The 17,663-nt window shown below is 50.5% G+C and overlaps 1 protein-coding gene across 2 annotated transcripts; it reads left to right on the top strand.

Annotated features, from left to right (window-relative positions):
- The first annotated feature begins 1,096 nt into the window (after positions 1-1,096).
- LCMT2 (leucine carboxyl methyltransferase 2) lies at positions 1,097-16,892 on the top strand. Of its 2 annotated transcripts, none has more exons than XM_026721614.2 (13): positions 1,097-1,465; positions 1,576-1,657; positions 1,746-1,935; positions 2,006-2,162; positions 2,946-3,135; positions 3,228-3,335; positions 3,720-3,810; positions 5,538-5,795; positions 5,886-6,125; positions 6,507-6,610; positions 7,578-7,765; positions 10,406-10,541; positions 16,182-16,892. In XM_026721614.2, exons 1-13 carry the CDS (start codon positions 1,269-1,271, stop codon positions 16,350-16,352), a joined length of 2,112 nt encoding a protein of 703 aa, XP_026577399.2. In that variant the 5' UTR covers positions 1,097-1,268; the 3' UTR covers positions 16,353-16,892. The 2 variants fall into 2 exon arrangements, 1 of the variants encoding a protein (XP_026577399.2); XR_015744227.1 differs by having other exon boundaries at positions 1,193-1,465; positions 10,406-10,616.
- Positions 16,893-17,663: the final 771 nt, after the last annotated feature.

The following is a 17,663-nucleotide window of genomic DNA, read 5'->3' on the forward strand; positions in this document are numbered from 1 at the left end:
TGTTCATCTTTCGTTATTCCTTTCTCCTATTGTCTGTTAATTGATTACTTAAGATGGCTATGACAACGTACTTCAAAAGTTTTTCTTCCTTCAGATCTAGGGAGTTATTTCTCAGGAAAATACGTTTCAGGCCTATAGGTTAAAAATTCACTGTTTCCTGAAAACGTATCGATGATGTGGACTTTGGAAGTGACATCATTAGAATGCAGCGTTACATCACATTTTCTCATAGTTCAAATCAAACGAATGAACTTTATGTTCCCAATGGGGTCCATTGTTTTTCCAAAGCTCAAAAGGGAAAGAGTACAAAGGGACCAGGCCTACAAATGTCTGAGGGCACCACCACCACCGGTTCTCAGCCACTTTCTTACAGACACAGCGAAAGGCCAAGAACATGCAGGCAGCAGCCATATTATAGGTGATGAGCAAATGAGTGAAGGGGCGACAAGGTCAGGTGACTGCTTAACTAGGTAATTTAAAAAATGGGTATCTTTTGTCTCCATTACAGACTTTAGGGGCTATTTCCACCAGGCTGCTCCTCAGTCGACTGCGGGAGTCAGGAAATGCGGGCTTTTTTCCCCTACGTTACTTACTTACTTACTAGATTTGTATTGCCGCCATGGTGCCTCAAGGCAGCTTACATATAAAACCGCAATTTTAAAACAATAAAACTCGTAAAATCAAACTAATATAGTAAAATCACCCACATCTCCCCCCTCCCCCGCCCAGCGACAGCAGATCACACGAGCCATTTAATGGGCTCCATCCCGCTCTGGAGTCACGTGGCCTGCTCGCCGAACACCAGGTCTTCAACGCCTTCCAGGAGAGAATCAGCGTGGGAGCCAGTCTAAGGGAATGAGGTTCCAGAGAGAGGGAGCCACCATGGAGAAGACCCTTCTCCATGTCCCAACAGGTGTATCCCTCAAGGATGGGACCCGCAACATTCCCTGCCTCCCCGCTCTGATGGGTCGGGTAGATGTGACCGGCAAGACACGGTCCCTCAGGGAGTCCTTCTTGTGGCCGTGCTGTTCGAGCCTTCCCACCACGCGGGCTCACCCTAAACAGCTCCGCAGGGGTGCGCGAAGCGGAATACAAGGGAAAAGAAGCGGACCGTGTTGGAAAGAGCGGAGAAGAAGCCGGGGACTGCTGCCGAGAGCAGACAGGAAGTCCGCCATGCCGAGAAGGTCATTGGGGCAGGAAGTGGAGAGAGGACCGGAAGTCGGCCTGGGGAGGGAACGAGAGGCGGCCTCCGTCTGGCAGTGGAGCGCATGGGGGGACGGCGGCGGCAGGAGCGGCGGGAGGTCACGCGCCCCCTCCCTCCCCGCCCCTCCCCGCGGGTGAGCGGCACCGGCGACAGCAGCGCCGCCAGCAAGAAGTCCGCCGCCGCCCTGGGCTACACCTCGGACCGCTTCGTGATGCAGCTGTTGCCCCGGGGAAGCCCGCGCCGCGCCCCCGCCATCCACCGGTGAGGGCCCCCGCCCCGTTCGGCGCTTCCAGGGGGGCTGCGGGGCGCGGGTCTCCTCTCCGGGAGGAGGCGCGGCCGCTTACGCTCTTTTCTCCCCCACCCCGCCGCAGGGGCTACTACGTCCGGGCACGAGCGGTGGAACGGAGCGTGCGGGCCTTCCTGCTGGGCACTCGGGGCCAGCCGCGCAAGCAGGCAAGTTCGGCGGCGGCCCCCTCCCTCTCCTTCCCCTCCGCAGCGCCGTCTTTACCGCGCGGCCCCCTTACTTCCTTCCCTCCCGCAGGTGGTGTCGCTGGGCGCCGGCTGGGACTCGCTCTACTTCTGCCTGAAGGATGCGGGGCTGCTGGCGGGAAGCGGCGAGTCGTTCTTCGAGGTGGACCTCCCGGAGGTGGCCTCCCGCAAAGCGGCCCGGATCTCCAGCTCGGCGGAGCTGCGCGCCTTGGCTGGGAGAGGCGGCGGCCCCGAGGATCTCGGTGGGTATGCGGGGGAAGGGGAGGATGGGAGCTGGCTGGCCCGGACCGAGCGCACTTCACCTCCCTGCAGGAAGCGTCAAGTATTCCGGGGATGGTTACCAGCTCCTGGGTGTGGATCTCTCCAACGTGGCTCTGCTGGAGGGCGCCCTGCGTGGCGCCGGCCTGGACCCCACGACACCCACCCTGATCCTTGCGGAGGTGGTCCTGCCCTACATGGAGGTTGAGAGGTTCGTGCTTTGGTCGTTGCGGCCATCCAATAGCTCCAGCCCCACCTGGGTGCCTGACCTGTAGTTGGAAGGACGAGTTTTATGTTAAATTGCAGCAGATTGTGGCCTTCCAAGGTTAGGGTGCGTGTTTCGCATCTTAGATTGAACATGCCGTATATTCTTTTTGTTTTTGCGTTCCTCTGATTTCTCTGGATGTAACTACTGTGCAACTTATCAAGTAAGTGTCGTTTTCAGCTACAAAGTAGAACCAAGCAAACCACCTAGCCAAATTTTCATACATGAGAGCCCTACTGCAATATTTTGAGGTTGAAGCCAAGACGTTAGTTTCTATGCTCACAAAGAGACCATTGAAAATCTCTTCCCTGTATCAATCGCTGTTGAAAATTTCAGCATAGGAGCCTCAAGATTGAATAGGAGCAGACTGGAAGCTCTCCCCTCCTCTGGTTGCTGCCCCACAAGGTCAAATGAGACATTGCGCAACTGTCCTTAAAAATAAGTTCTCTGTTGTGGCAGCAGTTTTGGATCGTGGATCCTTCTACTTTCTCTAATCCTACCATCTCCTTAGGGGATATTCAGAACCAACACTTCCAAGCTTTGGCAGGTGGGATCTCTTGCTGAGGCCTCGGATTCATCTTCAGCTTTGAACTGGGGAACAGTGAATGGTCCTGAAGCTTCTGAAGACTTGGACTTGTTTGTGGGGTCATATGGCTCCTTGGCCTCCAGCTGAATGGCCTGGACTTTTCTTCCTTGGTGCGCTTCCCCCTTCTTTCTGGTTCATTCCAGGTCAGATGCTCTGATTCAGTGGGCAGCTGGGCACTTTCAGAGGGCCTGCTTCATTCTGTACGAGCAGATTCATCCCAGCGACCCTTTTGGCCGTATCATGCAAAGCCATTTCAGCCGTCTACAGTCTCCACTCCGCTCCCTAATTTCCTACCCAGACTGCAAGGCTCAACAGATGCGCTTTCTCCAGAGGGTGGGTGTGAGCCTTGGACTGGTGGAAGGGAGGCAAGGGGGCCCCAGTGAGATGGCTGTGCCTCGGTCGTAATGCCATAGCCTTCTCTTTAGGGCTGGACGGAATGCCACATCGTGGACATGAACGAGTTCTATAGGAGCTTTGTGCCTGGAGAAGAACAAAAGAGGATTCAAGCTCTGGAGCCCTTTGACGAATTTGAGGTTGGTCTGCCCTGGTGTGTGCAGAATGTGGAGAGGGAGGAAAGGTGGTTTGCAGCCAGCCACGAGAGGAAGAGTTTATTTCTCTGTGGCCAGCGGAGTGGAAATACGGTGGCAGCAGAAGAGTATTTTCATCTGATGCAACCGAAATATGATATACAGGATGCCGGTAAAACCTTAAAGTAGGATATAAAATAATTCTTATTTGTAGTACTAAAGCTATTGCATTTGAGCACGCAGCAATATTACATTTAGTTTATAGAAGTGCACGAGGTGTTTCTAACCTTTGTTTGCTGCCAGTCTGCTTCCTCAAGTTCTCAGAATGCCCCAATGCGTAGAGGTGTTTGTTGTGATTGACTGTCTACGGTAACCTCTCTGTTCTTCCAGGAATGGCACCTGAAGTGCTCCCATTATTTCATCCTGGCTGCATCTAAGGGAGAGGCCTCCTTTGCACCTCCTGTGTTTTCCAGGATGGAAGGTAAAAGCCTGACGTGTCCTCTGCCCTGGGTGCCAGTGATGATGACTTGGTGGGTTGTTTTCATTCTGTTTTATCTCCCTGACCGGTGCATTTGCACAAGGACTAACGGAGGCCTGCAGGTCTAAATATTACCAAAGTTGCATTACCTCTGATAGTTCCTAAAGCGGTTCTATTTAGAGAAGTACAGTAGCATTACCTATAAAGGATCTTTTCTTTTGTCCTCTTGCCATACAGATTTCCTGAAGGCATCTAGTTAATCATTGATGGTACCGGAGGCTGTGCAAGGTGGGCTGTCCCCCCCCTATGCAGCTCTCTGTTTTTTTAGATCTTCTCTTGAAAATCCCTTCACTTAAAAAGGAATTAAAGTGATACCCCCAAAGCGGTTCCTTCTCTGTTGTGAATCATATATACGGAATACCAAGAGTGTAGGTTTCTAAGCAGACTTTACAAAGGTTCTCTTCCAGGGGCAGTTTATTAAATTTATTTTTTACCCACCTCGCTGTCATCTGGGTAGCTTACAACATAATAAAGTACATTAGAACATTAATACATTAAAACACCAAGAATTAACATTTTGAAAGGTTGAAAGCTAAGTTTCCCAACAGTGCTGCTGACTCAGAGTAATGGAATCCTAGGGATTGGGACCTCCCTTATGCAGTTCAGACCATCCCAAATTGGAATGGCTGTCCAATCACCCCTTGAAAATCTCCCATGAAGCAGCATCCACAACTTTGGAGCTTTCTTGGCTCTCCCTCATCCAGGTTTGGACTATCCCCCCGCCCCTCCCGATGGTTCGTGTCTTAACCTTGGTCATTCTGGAGAAGAAGTCCACAGCACCCCTTCCTGTACTGGGAGGCCGACCCCATGCCTCCCTCAGCCTTCCCTGCTAAACGTTCTTTCCAGCGGCTTCGACTTCTTCAGGAAGCGCTGAACAGCTCAGCTCTATTACCTTTGGCTCAGTGCCACCCACCCCGCCTCTTGCAGGCTGAAGGGAATCCTTGGGGGGAGGGGGGAATAGACGATGGAAGGCTAGGGACCCCATGCATTGCGTGGGCATTGCAAGCTTTGCTTCCTGAGGCTAGGATGGTTCCCTGGCATCTTCATAAAGGCAGTTTTGTTCATCAAGCGTTGGGAGCATATGCACCCGCCCTCTTTGTGTCTTGTTTTGTATTTTATATTTTGCTCATTGTTTTTCTCCCTCTCTCCATGTACCAGCCTGGATCTGGTACAGGAGAAAAGCACTCCTTCACCTGTGGTTAATGTGTGGCATTTTCTTCCACGGGCATGGCAGTGGGGACTATACCGGCTGGCTGGCTCACCAAGGCATTGATCAGATCTCAGAGACTCCATGTTAGCTGGGGGCGGGGGGGGGGCAGTGTGCTTCCCAACAATGGAGAGATAAGGTTGTCCCTCCAAACCTGGTTGAGAGCTCTCCAGAAACACCTGGTTGGCCACCTCAGCCAAAATGAGCCTGGCCGGATGCAGCAGGGCCTTTCTTACCTTTATTAAGTTCAAAAAGGACCCATGGCTTTTGGAAAGATTCATCGTTCGGGTAAGAAGAGGAAACGGGGGGGTGGGGGGGTGGGGGCTGTGCAGGGACCTTTTCTTACAGAACCAGATCAGTCTTTCCTAAGGCACCTTCATCTGGAGGAGAGAGGCTGCCTGCTGCTGGGGTGGCTGTGTTTTGCTGCTGGAATGACGTGGCTATGTCTTTTTCTGCCTTGCAGCCTCCCCGGCTCACTGCGCCCCTTGCTTCGCTGGGACTGTGGCTACATCCTTCTGTGTGGCAGGTGGGGCAGTGGCTGGCCTGAAGCGCTATGGTCATTGCTCAGTGCTCCTCACCCCGGACATAATTCTAACCACTGGGGGCTTTGGGGACCATGGTGGACGCCACTGCCGCCTGACTGAGCTGCATATTCTGGTCAAGCACCAGGGCGGCTGGAGAAGTGGCAAGGTCAGACTGGCTGAGCTAGGAATGGCTTGGGGTAAGTGACCGGGATGGCGGGGGGAGGACCCCTTGGTGCAGCCAAATGGGCCCTCTCTGGCTACGAGAGCGTTCTTCTCTCCTTCCACAGACGGGCGGCTTTTCCACACTGTGAACGTCCTGCGCTCAGGCTGGGCTGTTGTGCTTGGTGGCCGCAAGTCCCCAGAGAGCCCTGCTCTGCCACCCCTCTGCTTAAAGGGGCTGGCAGATGCTGACCCTTTGAGCCCGGGCAACCCCGTCATTGAGCTCGCTCCGCTGCTGCCAGTCGAGGGCCTCGCGGGCTTCTCCGTGCCCCGCTGGAGACACACCACCACGGTGGTCACGCAGGAAGGTAGGAAAGGAAAGCTCACCCCCTGGGGGGAAGAGGCAGGGAATGGTCCCGATGAAGCCCAGCTTCCCTTCGGAGGCCAGTTGGAGACTTCTGGGAATCGCTCCCCGCTGCTCCTGGGCCTTGGGCTCAGCCCCCGCCCCCCCAGTTTATCAGGCACTCGGGCAGTAACAGTTTTTGCCAGCTGTTCAAAGAAGAGCTGGCAGGCGTTGGACCCACTGCAAATGCTCCACATTCTCCTCAAAACAAAGCCCAGTGGTCCTGGGTCTCCGGAGTCCCAGTCCTTCGGCTCTTCCCACTAGCAGACCTGAGTTGTGTCGGGCACCTTGGGAGGAGGAGAAAGGGGTGGAGGGAAGGGACCTTGACTTTCTGCTCTCTTTCTAGGGCAGGCTTACCTCTTCATCTATGGAGGCTGCAGTTCTGGGCAGTCGGTGCTCACCGATTGGTATTTTCTGCATTTGGAGGGGCTCCACTGTCAGCAAGTGCAGGTGGGTTAAGGCCTCTTTGGACCCATTCGGGAGTCTGTCCCCCATTTAAGTGCTGCAAGAGCCCCTTAGGACGCCTCTTTTGGCTGTGGTGGTCAGATAGAGAGCCCTGGGAGATGGGTGGGTTGTACCTGAATTTGAAGGTTAGCCTCAGTGTCATCCCTTGCACTGACAGAAGAGCGTAAAGAGCCCCTCCGGAGAGTGCGGGGCCTCAAGGGACTCCTTTCTCGATTCTCTTGTATTCCTTGACAGAAATAGTAACTAACGTGCTTAAATTCTGGCCAAGTAAAACACCTTAGGGAATTTAAACACCTAGGAGCCTAGAGTTGAAGGGTCTTGGGGTCCAGCCCCCCCAGACCAGCAGAAATCCTTAGGCCACCCCAAAACCTCCAGTGCTGGAGGCCCCACATTTCCCAAGTAGTGACTATGCAGGAGTTCTCGTGGTGAGGACATTTTTGCTCATTCCATGTTTGGGTCTTTCTCCATAAGACTTCCCTCCAGCAGGCTCTTGCCCTTCCCTGGGGCCCCACGGAGAAGACGCACCCAGCCTCTTCCCCTGGGAAGCGCTTCCAAGTAGGGGAAGGCTGGGTTCCCATCCCCCCGCCCCCCCCAGCCTTCCTCCAGTCCAAACATACCCAGTTCCTCTAGCCATTTATCGTTGGATTTAGCCTCCCTCCTCAACTCGGCTGCACTCATTTCTGTTCCTCAACATCCTTCTGGCCAAAGTTATGGCCAAAACTGGACCCGGTCTTCCAGGCGAGGCCTGAGCAGTGCAGTGTTGGGGAAACCGTTCCTTCCTGTGATCATGACCCTTTGCCTCCACTGAAGCATCCCACACCACTTTAGCTCACTGGGCAGCTGCAGGGGCCGTGTGCTGGCCCATGCCTCTAGCAGCAGCTCCTTCTCTAAAGCAACCACTCTGGGCGCCTAACGAGGCAGTAATGCCCCCCCCTCTGCTCCCCCTTGTCAGATTCCAGTGGAGGGTCCCGTTCCAGTTGGCCGCCACTCACATAGTGCCTGCAGCTGGGCAGGTGGGGTGCTCATCGCCGGTGGCCTGACAGCTTCTGAGGAGCTGCTGGACAGCCTCCTGTTTCTGAAGCCAGCCGGGAGAGGCTTCCGGTGGCATTCTCTCGAGACCTGTCCCCCGCTCACGCCCAGGTAAGAAAGTAAGCCATGCCTCACCCCGTTCCCCCAGGGCAGTCTGCAGGTTAGCTTCTCTGGCCATAACCCAGCCTCCAAGCTGAGCCCACCCTCTAGGGCAGTGTGTGTCCAGTGGCTGCTGAGACTCGTCTTTTCACCCCGGGGCTTCTGAAGGTGACGCTTTCTTGAACATTCTGTCAAACAGCCGTTGCAGAAAGAATCCCAATGGCATTCTCCTCTGGAATTAACTGAAAAATAAGCATGTGCGCTGTTTAGCGGGAAAGCCAACGATACCTGAAGGGAGGCTGGCCTGGGTCTTGCTGCTGCTGTTCCCCCTCTGCTCAGGCAGGGATTTCATCTGCACCTTCTTGGCTGTCTGGGAGGGTAGGAGGGCTCCTGCCCAGCACAGAGCTTTGTTGAAGATCTCTTCCAACCTTAGGAGTCTATGGATGAGCGGTGAGCAGAGCCGACTGGCCAGTCTGTGAGCCTTGTCAGCATTTCTGCTTAGGGACCGCTTGTGTCTCCTAATAAAAGGCCTGGAGGACAAATGAGAACTTTTATGCCTCTCAAGGTTAAGATTAACAGAGTTGGAAGGGACCTTGTACTGTAGGTCATCTAGTCCAACCCCCACACACCCCCTATCCAAACAGGAAACCCTACACCCAGAGGTGGTATTCAGCCAGGTCAGACCAGTTCTGGCGTACAGGTAGCGGGAATTTTGAGTAGTTTGGAGAACTAGCAAATGCCACCTCTGGCTGGCCCCTCCCATCCTCCCCCACCCTTTCCTATCCTATATTCCCTTGTTTTTTAGCTCAGCTATTTGCATGGCAGAGTGGATTGCCATGCCTCAGCTGAGCTGAATAAACAGCTCACCTCACTAGCGCTGACACAGAGGGTGATTTTTGAGTGTTAGGCATACTCTCATAAAACCAGTAGGAAAAAAAATGTGGATTCCCACCACTGCCTACACCATCTCTGACAAATGGCCGTCCAATCTCCTCTTGGAAGCCTCCAGGGATGAAGCTTCCACAACTTCCAAAGGCAACTTCTGTTCCATTGGTTGATTGCTCTCCCTGTCAGAAAACTTCTTATTTCCAGGTTGAATCTCTCCTTGTTCAGTTTCCATCCATGGTTCCTTGTCTGGCCTTTGGATGCCTTGGAAAATAGCTTGACCCTTTCCTCCTGTCCGGGGCAGCCCCTCAAATATTGGAACACAGCTGTCTCCCCTTAGCACAACACAACTGAAAAATGGAAATAAGAGATCCCAGAAGAAAGCGGCATGGCTGCCTAAAGAACTGGTAAACTGAAAGACAAAAAGAACACGTATAAAAGGTGGAAAGAGGGATGCATGACTAAGACAGAATAACAGGATAAAACCCAAATTTGCAAAGATGGAGTCAGGAAAGCTGAGGCTCAGAAAGAACTAAGGCTTGCAACAAATGTCAAAAATTTTAAAAAGCTTTCAGAGTGTAAACAACAAGAAAAAAGTCAAGGAAGGTCCATTAATGAGGGAAGATGACGGGGAAGTGACAGGCTGCAAGGACAAAGCAGAATTGCTTAATCCATTCTTGGCATCTATCTGCACACAAAAAGAAAAACAGTCCAGTCTATCAAAAGCAATGCACCCCAGAAGGATCTCGATGAACACTGCGGTCTGTCCAGTAATACAGAATTCAGGGGAGCGGGAGGTGTTCCTTGGTGCTCTCTGAACTTGCGTGTTTTCTAGCAAACATTTCAATACTCTAACTAGGTAACATCCTCAGTGCTAGTAAGGAGTGCCGTTTGCTGTCACTTGATGTTCTGGTGTCTTGCCTGTCTGGGTAGGTGGGGTTGGGCTTAGTGATTCTTTGGTTGGGCCGTTGATTGATGGCTCCTCGGCAGTTTCTTGATTGGGGTATTGCTTACTTGTTGGTTGAAAGTTGACCTTGGAGTTAATCTACACTGATCTGAGTGTGGATCACTGATGGAAAGACTTTGCATTTAGGCAAGAAAAGCAAAATCCACAGGAATAGTATAAGTGGTACCTGGCTCAACAGCAGAAACTGTGAGGCGTATCTAGGAATCCTGGTGGACAGTCATTTGTGGCTCCTGCCCAGAAAGCAACAAAGATACTTAGGGGACTGGAGGCTAAAACATACGAGGAATGATTGCTGGAATTGGGGGTGTCTGATGAAAAGAAGGAGTGGGGTGGCATGATAACAGTATTTGAGAAGTGGGGGGTCAACCTGTTCTCCAGAGCACCTGAAGGCAGGACAAGGAGCCATGGCTGGAAACTAATCAAGGAGAGAACCTAGAAATAAGAAGGAATTTCCTGATGGAACAACTAATCAGTGAAACAGTGTGACCCAGGAGAAGTGACCTAGGTGCTCCTTTAATAAAGTATCATTTTAACCAGTGGTTTGTGTTGATTCTCCAGAAGGGAAGTTCCATAATACGGGGAGGGATGGGGGGGAACTTGGCTGGGTCTCGGCTCCTCCCATCGGGCGCAGAGGAGACCCACCCACCTCTTGCTTTCCCCCAGCAAGGTCTGGTTTTGTCAGAGCGGCAGGGAGCGCCCAGCCAGTTAAATCTTGTGGGGGAGGTTGGGGACCTGGAGAAGCTGGAATTGGCCCAGCATTAGAGGACTAACACTCCCTCTCTTTTGTGTCTTCTGCCCAGGTATTCACACACGGCTCATGTGCACCGTGGGAAACTGTTGCTCGTGGGTGGGGTCTGGCTCAGCCCTCCTTTGGTGCCGGGCATTGCTGTGATAGACCTGGAGACAAGGGCTCTGGCCGAGTATCGTATCGACACAGTGAGTTGAAACGTTGAGGCAATTGGGGTTCTCTTCGGCTCTTCTCCCCATGGAGGCGAAGCACTCTTGGCCAAGGTCAGCGGCAGGAGAGGCTGCCCTTTTAGTATTGATGCTGGTACTTTCCTCCTGAAATACTAGTTAAGAAACATCAGCTCAGTTGTCTTCCAAGGAAGATGGTGGGTGCAATTGCCAGAGCATCAGCAAGTACCCTTGGATGCAGTTTTTCCAGCTCCAGAGAGTTACATTCATTTGCAGAAGATGCTAGGTGCTCCTAGAACAAGCTCCAACCTGCCCTTGTTTTGCTGTTCACAACTCCTGGTGGAATACAATCCCTCTCTTCTTGGAGCCGTGAGAGTACTTGACATTAGGAGTTGTCCTGGTGGTCTTGGCTCCTTTTGCTCAGGAGCCTCGCTAGAGATGCAGTTCTGAGCAGATAAATCACATGTGTGGAGACAGACATCTGAAAGAAGGTGGGGGTGGGGGTGGGGGTGGGGGTGGGGGTGGGGAGACACCCGCTGTGGTTCTGCCTCAAATCCACCCTGAGCCCAGGAATGGGATCTACAGGGCATTCAGAAAGTATTTGGACCCCCTTCAGTTTTGTCGATTTGATTGTACTGCAGCCTGATTCTACAGTTGTTGAAATTAATTATTTTTTCATTAATCTACAGTGCCCCATAATGACAAAATGAAAACAGAATGTTAGAAATGTTTGTACGTTTATTAAAAGGGAAAAACTGAAATATCACATTGGCATAATTATTCAGGCTCCAGTTCTCTTGATTGTTGCTGACAACTTGATTGGAGTTGACCTGTAGTAAATTAAATTGAACCTGGTTGCCTGGTCAAACTGAGCAATCAGAGGAGAAGAGCCTTAGTAGTAACAGCAGTGACCAAGAACCCGATGGTCACTCTGACTGAGCTCCAGAGATCCTGGTGTGGAGATGGGACAGAATTCCAGAAGGACAACCATCACCGCAGCCGTCCACCTATCTGGGCTTTATGGCAGAGTAGCTAGACAGAAGCTTTCTTCAGTGCAAAACACGTGAAAGCCCGCTTGGAGTTTGCAAAAAAGCACCTGAAGGACCCTCAGACTTTGAGGGAAAGATTCTCTGGTTTGGTGAAACCAAGATTGAACTGTTTGGCCTCAATTCTAAACGTCACGTCTAGAGAAAACCAGGCACCGCTCATCAACAGCCTGATATCATCCCAACAGTGAAGCGTGGTGGTGGCAGCATCGTGCTGGGGGATCGGTCAGGGTTGAGGGAAAGCTGAATGGAGCAAAGCACAGGGACATCCTCAATGAAAACCTGTTCCTCAGCGCTCAGGACCTCAGACTGGGTGGGAGGTTCACTTTCCAACATGACCAATGCGGCCCTAAGCGCACAGCCAAGACAACAGAGGAGTGGCTTAGGGGTAGCTCTCCGAATGTCCTAGCGTGGCCGAGCCAGAGCCCTGCCTTGGAGCTTATTGAACATCTCCGGAGGGACTTGAAAATGGCTGTCCACTGGCCTTCCAACCTGACTGAGCTTAAGAGGACTTGCCAGGAAGAATGGCAGACAATTCCCCAATCCAGGTGTGAAAAGCTTGTCCTGAGTGTAGATTCATGAGAAACAAAATGAATTTCAACAACTATAGAATCAGGCTGCAGCATAACAAAATGGACAAAGAGAAGGGGGTCTGAATACTTTCTGAATGTAATTTACAAGATGAGGAAGAGCCAAGATGGGTATCGCTGAGATACTCTTGTGAGCAGGTCCAGAATTTACCCAGAGCGGCCAAGGGCAGAGGCAGCAGGAGCTCAGAAAGGCATGAAGGGATCCATGTCAACAAGCAGGCGAGGCTGGAGAACAAACACTGGGAGAAGGGGGGCTGCTGGCTCCTGTGCACTGGGGAGGAAGGAAAGCAAGAGACTTGGCAGGAAGTGCTGTGCTGTGTGTCGGATGTGCCTTCATTCAAAATCGAAGAAAGAAAATCTTTGACTCCGTTCTTATAGAGAAAAGTACTTTTACTGGATATGAAGTGATAGCAACAAAGGAAATGCAAGATCTGAGGCAAAAGGCATGGAAATTACATACAGAAAGTTATCCCAGGTCCTCACCCCCAATAGTTCAAACTGGGCATCCAGTCTGAGGTGTGCATAATGTCATGTGGGTTACATCTTCAGGTGGTGTCTCGCACATCTGGTATGCCGGGACGGTTGACCTTGGCCTAGAAAGATAAGCGGCTGCGTTTGCACAGTAAGCAGGAAAGCATCCCAACTTTTACAATTCACACAACTTCGGTCTCCAGCACCCTTCCCCCCATGAAGCCCAATTATTCCTCCCCCCTGTTTCCATGGCAGCCAGCAAGAGTCAAGCAGAAGTGTAAATCTGGGAGGCTGACATTCGGCCCTCCTGCAAAAGAGGTGTTAGCCCTGGAAAAGGTAAGAGAGTAAAACACTAGGAAAATAAACATCCCAGATATAACATTATATACAAAAGAACGTTAAGACTTGTCAGGATATTTCGATCAAAAAGCTTGTATAAGTTTAGGGACCCTGCCATCAAGGTCATTTACCCATTCTGACTGAGAAGGAGGAAAATGTTTCCAAACTACTAAATATTGGAGTCTTCCTCTCCGTTTCCTGGAATCCAGAATTTCCTTAATTTCAAAATGTTGTTCACCTTCAATCAGAAGAGGAATTGGTGGAGCAGCCTGGTCAGGTTGCAAATGGAAAGTATGTTCAGGTTTCAGCAAACTAACATGAAAGACAGGGTGGATCCTTCTAAGGGATTTTGGCAGTTGTGGCTGCACAGCAACAGGATTCACCACTTGGACAATCGGGAAAGGCTCCACATACTTAGGTCCCAATTTTTTAGATTTCTGGGTGGTCTGTCAATACTTAGTGGACAAGAAGACCTTATCTCCCAGCTGGTATGATTTATGTAGAATTCTATTTTGTCTGCTTGTTTTTTATGAGCCTGATGGGCATCATCCAATGCTTTACAGGTAACCGGCCAGGTAAGCTGGAGCTGAGTTATCCACTTTGCTAACGATGGGATTTGGGGTTTCTCTTGTGGTAGCTCTGGGATGAGTACAAAATCCTGACCTGTAGCTACTTTAAACGGGGTGAAATCAGTGCTATTATGAATGAAGTTACTGTAAGCTACTGTGCAAAAGGCAATAAATCAGACCAGTCAACCTGTTGATAATTTGACATAACATACCAAGTTAGCTCTCTCACACACCCTATTAGTTTGTGGGTGGTGGGCGGAGATTAAGGCCTGGGCAGAGCTCAATATCTTCAAGAATTCCCTCCAGAAATTCATAGTAAATTGAAACCCCCATCTGAAATTATATGCTCAGAAACACCATGTAGTCTATACACATGTAAAATGAACAGTTTAGCCAAAGTTTTTGCAGAAGGGATTTTTGCACAGGGTACAAAATGTACCTGCTTGGAAAATAGGTCAATAACCTATCCAAATGACTGTATTTCCCCCACTCTTGGGTAATTCCACAATGAAATCCATGGAAATTTCCTTCCACGGGGCACTCGGTCTAGCTGCATTTTGTAGCAGACCAGCAGGTTTCCAAGGAGGTTGTTTGGCTGAAGCACAAACAGGACAACTAGCTACATACGCTTCTATGTCTTTTTTTCAAAGATGGCCACCAAAATTGTCGTTTGACCAAGTGTAAGGTTTTCACAAAACCAAAATGCCGAGCAACCTTCAAATCATGTTTCAGGATGGCACCTCTAAGGCTAGCTGGGACGCGTAACTTTGCCCCCACCCATGCTAGACTATCATGAATAGTACAATCATTCGAGTGATTGTAATCGTCCAATTTTAAAGCTTTTAATTGTTCAGTTAAATCATTTAAAAGGTTGACATTCCCCTGGGCTCTGGTGACCACTGGGGCAGCCAGTTGCTTTGTAGGAACAATAGGATGATCACTTCATGATGGACGCTATTGGGGCAATCTTGATAAAGCGTCAGCCCTAAAAAAATTCCCCCCAGCAGGTATTGTAATGAAAAGTTAAACCGCTTAAAGTATTGCGCCCAACAAATTTACTTGGGAGACAGCTTTTGAGGGGTTTTCAACATCTCTAGCTTTTTATGATCCATCCACACCTCAAAGGGGTGTGCCTCTTCGAGGAACTGTCTCCAAGTTGTAAGCACAAGGTTGTAAGTTTCCATTTGCATTGGATTGAAGCAGTACTGCTCCCACTGCCACATCACTGGCATCAGCCTGGATCACAAAAGGAGCATCCATATCTGGGTGCTTAAGCACAGGTTCAGCTGCAAAGAGTTGTTTCAGTTTCTCAAAAGCTGCCTGGCTCTCCATAGACCATTCCAATGTTCGGTTAGGTTTTGGTTTCAGTTCTCCTTTAGTCTTTAGGAGGTTTGTAATGGGCAACACACTCTTTGCAAAAGCCAGGATAAATCGATGGTAGAAATTAGCAAACCCTAGAAAACTCTGCAACTGTTTTCTGGTGCGCGGGGGAGCCCATTCTAAAATGGCTTGAACCTTCTATTCCTTCATGTGATATGTGATACCCCAGAGAGACAATTTTCTCTTGGTGAAATTCGCATTTAGATAACTTAGCATACAGTTCAGCCACTTAGAGCTTTTTCAAGGCTGACCTCACCAACTTCACATGCTCGTCCATGGTTTTCGTATAGATAAGAATATCGTTGAGATAAACCAACACCCCCTTGTATAGGTGTTCATGCAGCACCTCGTTTATCAGTTGCATGAATACGGCAGGGGCTCCTTGCAGGCCGAACGGGAGAACATTAAATTGAAAAGAACCCAAAGGGCAATTAAATGTAGTCTTCCATTCATCCCCTTCCTTAATTTGGACTCGATAGTAAGCTTTTCTCAAATCAAGCTTAGTAAAAATCTTTCCCTTGGCAAGGTGAACTAACATGTCCTTCATTAAGGGGAGTGGGTAAATGTTTTCCACACAAATGGCGTTCAGGCTTTTATAGTCCATGCATAAGCGAAAGGAGCCATCTTTCTTTTCTTGGAAAACTGGGGCCGCCACTTGGGGCCTGGCAGGTTGGATGAAACCCCGTTTTAGGTTTTTATCGATGAAAAACCACAATTCCTCTAACTCTCGTGATGTCATTGAATACAGTTTTGGCTTAAGGAGATTCATTCCAGGGAGGATCTCTATGCTGCAATCTCTGGGGCGACGGGGGAGTGCATCCAACGCCTTCTCGCTACAAATCTCCCTGAGGTCCTCCCCCATAATGCATTCACTAGCCACCGATGCCCACTCCTTGGGGCCTTAACTAGGGACGGCTCCTCTTCTTGAGGTTGGTTGGTGCGTATGCGCAACAGCTCCTTCTTAGGGAGTCCACTTAGGGATTCCATTTTCTAAACCAGGGTAATCCAAGTAATAAGGGGCGCTCCATCCCCAATCTTGGAGGCTGATACTGTGATTTGATATCCCTGGGTCTTCTTGGAGTCGTCGTGACAGGTGGAGACTACCGTCCTGCTTCACATTTACTGTAGCATCGAACCAGGAGTCCACTTGTCCATCACCACTTAATGCCCTCCCTTAAGGGGGAGCGAGGGAGAAGGTAGATTTGTCTTTGTGTTCTCAGCTGCCTGGTTCCTAAACTTGCCTCTGGTCTCTTTCTTCTGTTGCAGACACTTCTGGAGTGGCCCCTAATGTTACACAACCATAGCAGTGTCCTTGTGCCCGACACGGAGGAGATGATTCTTACTGGGGGAGGCGGAAACTGCTTTTCCTTTGGGACTCATCTGAATTGGTCACCTGTCTGCCTGGATCTGAGCAGCATCTGGAGGGCTGGGCTTTGACATCTTGGGGGTCAAGAGGATAGGAGAAGGGCCGAAGCAGCACTGGGTGACTCAGGGGACTGGACCCCTTGAATTTGAGAACATCACCCCTCCCTCCTCCAGCCATTCTACACAGTGGCAGCCTCTCCTAAGAGAGTTACGCTCTTGCTCCAAGGAGAAGATACTTCGTCAGTGGCCCCTGGGGCAAGGAGTCCACCCGCCCTAAAACTCTCAGCCCCATCTCCTTTGCTGCCTCCCGGACAGTGGCCACGGTCAGCATGAGGATCCAGTAGGTTTCTGGGGGATTTTTATAGTTTCCTTCGTATACCCTCTCACCTGCTTCAGCTGTGACAGCCGCCTTCTGCAGCAGTTTCTAGTAATTTCAACTGCTTGGAGAGAGCAACACAGCAAAAGGGGCTGGCTTGTTCCCAACAGAAAGCCAAACCCGTTTTCCTTCCAGGGACGGACTGTGTTCGCTTCTGAGCCTCCAGGTTATTATACCCTAAATACGCTCTTCATTTAATAGCAGCATAACAAATACAAGATTTTGTTATATTTGAAGGGTGCAGTGACAAATATAGTGACGGAATACAGCAGTATTCTGTAAAAAAAAAAAAAAAAGTTGGGATGAAGCTGAAGCCTGAAGAACATGAACCAACATGGGTTTGAAATGCTTAAGTTGCTCCTGCTATGTAGCAGCTGTTGCTGCTAGAATTCAGGGAAGAAGCTCCTTGGCTTTCCTCCTGTTTTCCACCCATCCTTATTTTTGCAGCCGTCAACACCCACCAAAGACAGGGATTGCATCCATCTTAGGCAAGAGGGGCGTTTCTCTAAATCAGTTTTGTTGTTCTTCAAAAAATGCCACTAGATGGAGATGTTTCTCACCTGAAGACAAAAGGATTCCTGGGGAAAGCCAGAAGGGCTGCTGGAGGATTGGATTTCTGCTTCCCAGAGCCGCTAATCAGATTCCCTTTCTTGCCACAAGGGTGCCTAGTTGTGAGCTTAGCCTCGGTCAGCCACCAGCTGGCTCGCCAGGAGGCCCTAGCTGGGGTCTTGAGGCCCACCAGTCCCCATTCAGCCAACCTCTTTCCAGCTTAGAATGCTCTGTGAACTATAAATCCTGGAGTCCAGCTAACCACAGTTTGCTCAATCACAGTTTAGCAGGTTGTGCAAACAACCCTCATGGGGAGGGCAGTCCTCCGGAGGACCTTGTTCTGTCCCCTTGGCCTTACCGACTTCCTTTGAAAAGGAGGCCATCTCCTCCTTGGTGAAGTTCACAGACCGCGTCCTGTTCCTGGGCAGGACCCTTCCCTTGTGGTTTGGCAGCACAGC

Source organism: Pseudonaja textilis, chromosome 7 (assembly GCF_049901715.1).
Source record: "Pseudonaja textilis isolate UNSWEBS1 chromosome 7, rPseTex1.2, whole genome shotgun sequence".
Taxonomy (NCBI): domain Eukaryota; kingdom Metazoa; phylum Chordata; class Lepidosauria; order Squamata; family Elapidae; genus Pseudonaja; species Pseudonaja textilis.